This window comes from Mizuhopecten yessoensis, unplaced genomic scaffold (genome assembly GCF_002113885.1).
Source record: "Mizuhopecten yessoensis strain PY_sf001 unplaced genomic scaffold, ASM211388v2 scaffold11065_1, whole genome shotgun sequence".
In the NCBI taxonomy this organism is placed as follows: Eukaryota; Metazoa; Mollusca; class Bivalvia; order Pectinida; family Pectinidae; genus Mizuhopecten; species Mizuhopecten yessoensis.
The window spans coordinates 318522-327903 of record NW_018408861.1 but is presented as its reverse complement, the minus strand read 5'-3'; the positions used below and the strand labels follow the sequence as shown (position 1 = coordinate 327903).

The 9382-nt window shown below is 34.2% G+C and overlaps 1 protein-coding gene across 1 annotated transcript in view; it reads right to left on the bottom strand.

The window, feature by feature from the left end:
- LOC110465230 (eukaryotic translation initiation factor 3 subunit B-like) overlaps positions 1-8758 on the bottom strand; it is a 16572-nt gene extending 7814 nt beyond the window's left edge. The window contains exons 1-12 of the mRNA XM_021520913.1: positions 8590-8758; positions 6772-6964; positions 6415-6534; positions 6166-6223; positions 5660-5788; positions 4742-4899; positions 3794-3925; positions 3546-3612; positions 3305-3351; positions 2762-3002; positions 1347-1419; positions 704-826 (exon numbers count right to left, since the gene is read on the bottom strand). Coding sequence (XP_021376588.1) covers positions 704-826; positions 1347-1419; positions 2762-3002; positions 3305-3351; positions 3546-3612; positions 3794-3925; positions 4742-4899; positions 5660-5788; positions 6166-6223; positions 6415-6534; positions 6772-6964; positions 8590-8731 — 1483 coding nt within the window. The 5' untranslated portion in view covers positions 8732-8758. The remainder of the gene's footprint in view (positions 1-703; positions 827-1346; positions 1420-2761; positions 3003-3304; positions 3352-3545; positions 3613-3793; positions 3926-4741; positions 4900-5659; positions 5789-6165; positions 6224-6414; positions 6535-6771; positions 6965-8589) is intronic.
- Between the last annotated feature and the right edge of the window lie 624 nt (positions 8759-9382).

Sequence of the window (9382 nt, the reverse complement as noted above, 5' to 3'; positions counted from 1 at the left end):
AATAAATTGATAATTTTGATATCAAATTTTTGATTTATTTCCATCATTTTTGTTGTATGTAAACAGAGACAACTGTCATTGTGTAAATGTCCTCCCTCTGCAAAAAGTTCCGATTTTTTTCAAGGAAGATAACTCTCACCCGTATCAAAATAATTGTAAAATGTAAAATTAATTAATTATAAAGCCATTGTGTATATTTTGTTAATTTCCCACTCTATATGTATAGATCTTTGTGTCCTGTTTGCTTTTAGCTTGTAGATAATCACTTTTATCTGTTCAAATTCAATAAAAAAAACACTTTGTGTAACATGTATTACATATTTTGCAATAAATAAAATATTTGTAGGGTTAATTTTAAATGCTTCTTTTCAGTTTTTTATTGTTGTTATTGTTCCAAACAATGCCACACAAAAAAAATAAAAAAAATATTAAAAGTGGCAAAAATTCAATTTTTTGGTATTTTTTCCAAAAAAGTCCCCAAACTATTGGAATGTTTAGATTTTCATAAAATTAACTCTATATAGTTGCATAACCATTATATTAAAGTTTCAACGAATTTTGCTGGTTAATTGCGAAAGTATGGAGCCACCTTAACCCTTTCACCCCTATGTAACTTTAGTAGACTCTACCATGTATTGATCGGGACGAGTCCATTATGGTCTACAATGGTGAAAGGGTTAATACTATTGATGTGTTTACTTACTCAGCAGTTCCACCTTCCCCTGGGTACGTATCACATAGAATGACACAGATATCCTAGAACTTTCCCCGTGGATAAAGGCAAATTTATTTCCAGTTGGCTCCCAAGCAAATGCCATCACATTTTCTGTAACAGAAATAAACCAATGATTCACCATTCAAATAGCAGTAAAACATAGACAGACTGTAATGGATATCTATACTCTAGAAATTTTCAAGATATATTTCTGAATTACTAAATCATTCAATCAGAGCAAACAACAGCAAGTCAAAACACTGAAATACCATTCTGTTCCTAGATATTATATACCTTATTAATATTTCTTTCACACACAGACTGAAGCATAACACTATTCAGAACAAAACACTTTTTATGTCACAAATTAAATCTGGCTTTAATGATATTATGGAATCATATGACAAATGCAATGTTTTCAATTTGGTTTGACTCTACTTTGAAACCAGCCTTTGTTTCTTCAATGTGACTGAAGACATCTGATGTCTAAATATTTAATATTTGGCAAAAACATTGTTTAAATCTATATAATCATATAAAACAACATGCAAAGAAATTTTCTGAAGATTATAAATGTCTTGTCAAGTGTTATATGTAATATGGGAGTTAAAACAACTTCACTGAGACTTACCTTTCACTTCTATTTTGTCCACTGGGATCTGTTTTTCTCGGATTCGGAACAATTCAAAATTGTAATACATACCCTGGATAAGAGAATAAAAGTTGGTCAGAGATAACTTCATCACAAAAATCATTTTAACTGTCATGATACCATGTCTCTCAAATAGTTACCTGAGTGAATGAGACAAGAGGTCCATGGTTTCAACAGTCACCTGATTGTAATTATACCCGACTAAATACACAATCTCACTAGAAATACATTAATGTGACACAGCATTCAATTTTGTTAAATGATACATACAACTGTATGTACATACTATATATATGACATATTAAATTAAAGACTGTTATTGATAGGCCTGTCACGACTTTTATTCAGATACAATGTACACGAATATTTATCTGATAAAAATCACTTGTCTTAAAGCTATGTCAGTTTGTGTGTGTAATGCCTACAGGAAATGTAGGCCTAAACAGTGACTAGGGCATACAAGGAACTGGTCATGTAACTAAGTAAGGGCAACATTTACATTTCTGGGCATGTAGGATCATTCAAGGTAACCAAGGTTCTATAAAATATAGTAGTGTTCAGACCTATAGATCATATCTCAGTGAGAAGCCACCTTGTGGTTTCTATGGTCATTTAGGTTCTCTTAACTCATTCACCCCTGAAATTTTATAATGAACTATTCCAACCTTTGAATTGGAAGAGCTTAAATGTGTCTTCAGGGGTGAATGGGTTAACCTATGTAGCCGTGTTTGGGGGTCATTGGCATAGTACATACCAAAGAGGAGAGAAATGACAAATTATCTAATAATCAGAAAGTCTGTGTAGGGTTTCAATGGCAGAACGGTTTCGAGAAACGTATGCGACAGTGTTCATAGTTCATATTATAGCTACATTGGCCTTCAAGGTCCCTTGAGTTGTAATACAACTGTTATTTGTGTTGTGATGTGACAAATTGGCTGTTTAATTGTGGCTTCGTTGAAAAAATGGTGTTTTGACGGGATCACCAATTTTTATACATAGCTGGTATTTGTCATAGAAGTCTTTATTAGTCTTCTCCAATCTCTAGTACACCAGTTACTAAATGTTAATTTTTAAGGATATACAAAGACCTTCAGAAAAATATCTTTTTGTTCAACTTATTTCATCTTTTTTGTTAAGTCCAAATGTTTTTACCATCAAATGATTATTATTCCAAAGGGAGTCCCTGAAAAAGTGCCTTCCATATGGTTACTAGGGAACAGTCCTAAGTAAAATATGACCAACAGACGTCAATTACACATTCAAACATATTTGATACACAACTTTGAATGAAGGTCAAGGTCATTTTTTCATGAGAAGAAGTTAAAAATGTCAGTTTATCATTACCATATTATGGACACAACAGAATAACTTCAAATCAAAGAGTTAACACTTACGCTATACTTGTATTGATCTTTCTCATCAACTTTCTTGGCTTTGGAGTAACGGTCTACCTTCACACACAGATAGTCACCATTTTTCTGCCAGTGCATTTTACAATCTGCCACATTGAACAAGTTTTTCACACACAGTTCCTTCCTGTTTGGTATCTGGATGAGTGTTACACGAGCCGGTACGTTCTGTTCCTCTGGCACCCAGTAGGCAATGATATTGTCAGTTGGGGACCATGTAAAATCTCTGTCAAATTAAAAAATACCAAATAACACTACTTGCTTAGTACTCAATTCTTCTGAAAATATTGTTTTATATAACATGAATACCCTTTTTTCAAACCCTGGTACATGGTTTGAGCAATTCATATTCCACATCATTTTGATGTTCTCTACATCATTATTCAATTCCCTGTATTCAATTCACAAGAAAAAAAGGTGAAAAATATGAGGATTCAAATTTTTAACTTCCTCATCATATCTTTGTTTGTGACTTTGTCTGGCTTCTAGCTATATATATAGTCACTATGTTCAGACTTCGGTACTCACCGAATACCACAGATCTTCAGACTTTTCTTCTCCAGCAGACCGAAGGACTACAAAATGCAATAATTCTCAATTGAGACATACTGTTTCATTAGCTTTATTCCCTTTCTTTCATTTTAATATAATTTCTAATAAAGGTTTAAATGCAATATAACATAGAAAGAGACTTTAGTTCAATTTTATAACAACAAACAGATCTGATGAACAGAGATTGTAACATACACCATTATATATGATTACTTACTGGCGTCTCATATACACTTAATGTATCTCGGCTGATTCTGGCAAAGTAGCTACCGTCATGACTCCATCTGAAAAATATTTTGTCAAGTTTTTACTTGTAATTCAACATTTCAAAAAATCATAAAAACTGGTGAACAAAATAACATGTTCTATTAATTGTTCATTTTATACCCTTGAAGCTTTATCAGATTAATACTCAAAACAGCAGAGTTTTTAATAAGACCCCAGACATTTTCCATGTGTACATACTTGAAAATAGGCCAGGTAGATTGTGTCTCGCAGTTAAACCCACGTTGTTTTTGCTCAGTTCGGATGTCCCAGATGATGATGGCTGTTGGATCCTCTGGGTTACTTGGCACAGGACTGAAGGTGACCAGGTACCTACACAACAGATATGATTTCATTATAACTACATGACCAAACATCAGGTAAAATGGTGATAAAGTACATACACAACAAATACAATGTACCTGTACAACAAACGATTATCATCTCTACACGACCAAATATCATGTAAAATGGTGGCAAGTTAAGTACTTATACAACAAACGATTATCATTTCTACACTACCAAATATCAGGTAAAATCTTGGCAAATTAAGTACTTATACAACAAACGATTATCATCTCTACACGACCAAATATCAGGTAAAATGGTGACAAGCAAGGTACTTATACAACAAACGATTATCATTTCTACACGACCAAATATCATGGAAAATGGTGGCAAGCTAGGTACTTGTACAACAAACGATTATCATCTTTACAAGACCAAATATCAGGTAAAATGATGACAAGCTAGGTACTTGTACAACAAACGATTATCATCTCTACACGACCAAATATCAGGTAAAATGGTGACAAGCTAGGTCCTTATACAACAAACGATTATCATCTCTACAGGACCAAATATCAGGTAAAATGGTGACAAGCTAGGTCCTTATACAACAAACGATTATCATCTCTACACGACCAAATATCAGGTAAAATGGTGACAAGCTAGGTACTTATATTATATATAAGCTCCTACAAATACAATAAACTCATAGAAGCTTTCAAATCTGGAACAAATCTTCCGATGACAGATCAGATTCTGGAGAAGACAAAAGCAGAAAGAGTTTGAGAGATGATGATAGTTATATCAACGAAGGGGCCACTGGCCGCAGCAAAAATGATAATCAATCAAATGTTTACTCACCTTTCACAGGGTGAGAAATCGATGAGCTGAACTCCAGTGTGACTAAACCTCATGATCCTGACAAACTTTTCGCCTCCCCAAAGGGCATTTCCTTTGCCGTGAAACGTGGCAAGAAACTTTCCCTGTGGGGACCAGCGCACGTATGTCTCTGTCCATCTCTGTGAAACAGAAAAATTGTACAATTTGAATGATCACTGATTAAATAAACTTTGTAATTTGTTATTGATGCAATTTGATTAGGAAGGTATCAATGAAGCAAACATAATTTGAAGAAAATATTAATTTGCAATAAAAGATTTAAAAGCAAAATTAGTAAACATGAACAAAATCTACTCATGTTTAGTACACCATGAAATTTGGATTTTTCCTCCTTAAGACACTTATATAAATCAAATGCTTAATACCTGTATAGTGTTTTAATAAGATTGGGAATCAGTTACACCTTTTAAAATATAGTTAATAACATAGTCAATGACATCGCATTGTTTTCAGACAAATAAAAGGCAAACTTGCATATACAAAATGATTTTCGTTAACTTTTATTGTAAAAAGAGAATCTAATACTGGAATGGGAAAGTCGTAGCTATTTTCTAACGTTTCGACAGCGAGTCGATTCCATGGTGTCTTTTCATATGATTTGACAAATTTGTGGCCATATCAGTTTTTCATATTTGGTTCAAAATCAAACTTCAGTGTATACTGTTACTAGTGCGTATAAAGTTTCATGAAAATCAAATAATTGCTTCAACAGATATTTCCAATTTGTTAAGAAACCATTTGAATGGCTGACATCAACAGAGTGATCCCTATATGCATCTCAACCATTGCTTTGCAGAAAATTATTATCAAGACTTTAAAGTACGTGGTTTTCTCAAACAAAGGTATAAATATCTATACACAGGGCCACTAACCACTTACTTCTCTCTCTTCTATCACTGTTGGCTCCCTGGGTGTGTTTTTAAATATGGCTGTCCGTTCTCCACCCTCATAAATTACACTGTATTGGTCAACAGCGTCTGGGTCTTGTAAGAAGCTTCTCAGGTTACCCTGTAATATTATAAAAGTATCCATGTTACCCTGTAATATAACAGTCCATTACATATTAAAGTATCCATGTTACCCTGTAATATAACAGTCCATTACATAAGTATCCACGTTACCCTGTAATATAACAGTCCATTATAGAAGTATCCACGCTACCCTGTAATATAACAGTCCATAATAGAAGTATCCACGCTACCCTGTAATATAACAGTCCATTACATAAGTATCCACGTTACCCTGTAATATAACAGTCCATTGTAGAAGTATCCATGTTACCCTGTAATATAACAGTCTATTATAGAAGTATCCATGTTATCCTGTAATATAACAGTCCATTATAGAAGGCTAGCAGTATGTAGATCTGTAGGCTGGTCACTTACCACATCTTTGAAAGGCTGAATTGTTGGAGCTACCCAATCCTCTGACAAATCACCATATCTGAAACATAACAGTTTTAATTATTGGTTATGCAATATATTCTTACAATCTTTTCAATAACCTTTGTTTTGAAAATATTTTCTTTTGAAATTGAAGAAATTTGTTTATTTACCATGAACTTTAAGATTCTTATTTTAGGACATTTTTCAATATTTCATTATTGTAATTCAACAAGACTTTCTATAACTCACCTGATAAAGTCTGAGAACAAATTGACAGAAAAGACGTGCTGCTTGTCTAGTTTATAACCATTTGCAGTTTTGACAGCTTCCATAGCATGCATGGGTGATGTGTACTCAAGAAAAATATATCTGCAAAGAAAGAATTCAATTCGCAAATAGGAGAAATATTTGTATAATATATGTTATAACATGTAGGAAAAAGTGTTAAGTGAATAAATATCAAACATATTAGTTTCAATGTGCTAAATTCTAGTTTAGGTAACACTTGTCCTCCAATAAATATAAGTTATTAGTGAGCAAGTGCAACACAAATTGTTCAGCACTTCAAAAAAAATTGGTGAACAGAAGAAATGTTCAAGTACTTACCCCTTAGTTTTGTCATTCTCCATAGGATAATATTCAGTGACAATTTTGCCAAATTTTGTGAATAGCTTGCTGATGACATTTTTCAGCTTTTCTTGTCTGTCTGCTCCAACCTGTGGGACATTATCCACTACAATGACACTGTCAATACCATCAGTTTCCTTTGGCTTGGCGCGCATCAAATCAACCAGGACCTCTGCAAGTCATAAAGAACTGTATACTGCTTCAATTTTTAAATCTTCTAAAATACATGTACTACACAGTTAATAAAGACAGAGTAGCAATGAAATATGTGGATATTAGCCTACTAGGACAACATATAATAATAACATATCAAAATTCTGAACATGTCTTTATTCATGGACTTCCTTTGTTTAGCTCCAGCGGAAGAAATTAAATAATTCATACTGCTGGCACCAAACTACATTCGAAAAGTCATAATAACATATCAGTATATTTTTTGACCTGCTCATAATAAAATACAGTACTATAACTGAATTCTAAAGCAGTCCAATAGATTATGTTTAGACTACCATGCAATCCCACTCATGCGTGCTAAACACGCTACTACATTTAAAGCAAATGTTTGAGTTATAGATAATTCTGTTTGTTATGAAAGGAATTGGGATCCACACACCACCAGAACATCCAACAGCTTAAGAAGTTATAGTGAAGAGTTACTTATTTGTGACAGCGAATTATTATGATCAAAGCATTAGCAGTACAATATCTATGGTCCGCAACCTAGAGTGGAAAAGGTTATTAGGATAAGACTAATTTACAAGATCAAGTGAAAGGTAGTTGCAATTCCAGCACAACTTTCAGACAGCCAGTGCCTGAAGCATGATGAAAGAACATATTTTCCAAGTCCTGCCAGGGGTCGACACTATTGGAAGACCGGAGGACCAAGTCCAATGTTTTGAGGACTGCCAGTCCAACACATATGGGGAGGGGGTGTAGGATTGCTGGCAAGCTGCATGTGCAAGGCTCTGATTAAAGCAACTCTTATTGGAAGAAGCTTATTCATTTGAGAATCTTGTATCTTTGCTAAGTTTGGCAGGTCCAGTAGTCTCTGCCAATTGAGCTATATAGATGTAAAGACCTAAAATAGCTCTATTGACCTATCTGAAATAGGCCTTATGAGCTATTTTCATGTGCTTTTCTAAGGAAGAAGAAACAAAGTCGCTATTAAAAGAAGTTTGTATCATTAGGTTAATAACAAAGGACAGTAAATATAAGTATATTCTTTTTAAGAAATAATGCATGTTTTTTGTAGGTACAATTCCCATAAACCTTATTATTTATTGCGACTTTGCTTTAATTCAATGAAAATTGAAATCTGAGAAAATATAGCGTAATACAGCTATAATTTATAGGTGAATATAGCTCAATCGGCAGTGTACTGGATCCGTTTGGTACCATATGGATAATTTGGTTAGTATCTTTAAAAGCTGAATTCATACATATCATATTTAATACAATATTGTTGCATAATGTAATCCTATGAATACAAGTATTTAATATTACCATAAGTTGTTATATGCTTATAATTTCCACATGAAATGGCACTGACAGTTGCCCTACAAGTTGATAAAACGTTCTACATCCGGTCTCCAACGAACGACATATCTATCGTGTTGTTTACTAAAATATGATTTTTTAAACCCCATTCGCTTTGGAGAAACATACAGCTATTCGATTTGTATCATCAGCCTTTAATCGTCACAGACCAATATAACAAAGATAGCGCAACGGAGGGATTATGCCGGGTGTTGCTCCAACCATATTGGATGGTATTCTGTTATCTTAGAAGATTCTAACCATCATTCGCTAAGTCATCTACAAAATCTTCTGGATCACTGAAGTCAGGTTCTTCTTCTTCTTCGTTTCGTGAACCATCGTGACTGTGTGAGTCCGATTTTCTATGTCTTCGCGACTCGTGGTCGCCTTTTTCAGCCGCCATCTTGAAAACCTCGTGTATTTTGCCGGTTTCGAATTGCGCATGTCCGACATTTCCCTATAAATATCCCAATCGGGAACCGTCGGCACTTTCCGTACAATCGGGAACCGTCGGCACTTTCCGTAAGCGTTTACGGAAAGTGCCGACGGTTCCCAAATGATAAATATCATGTGATTGATATCATAATATCATGTTATATCACACCCAGTATCAACCCGAGACTCCAATATCCTCCCGAGGAACGAAGGCCAGAAGGTTGATATTGGTCGAGGGTTGTAACTTGATGTGATATGGAAAAAGGCATGTTTTATTCTGTTTATTGCATACTTTTTTTTTATAAGATACGGATAGATGTTCTATCTTATCATGATCTATATTTCTTTTGAAATTTTGAAAAATCAGAAGAATTCCGAATGACGTTGTTGTAGGTAGATGGGAAAAACAGAAGTGTTCCAAAAGGGGTGTGATATGTGTTTTTCGGGCTGATACAAGAGGGCTGATACGGATTTAGGGGTGTGATACGGCGAGGGCTGGTATGGGTTAAAGCAATTGTGTCGTATCGCATATACATTTTTTCTTTAGTAAGTATGTAAAAATACATGACCGTATACCCCCTGAGATTTTCGTATACCCCCTGAGATTTACGAATGCGGT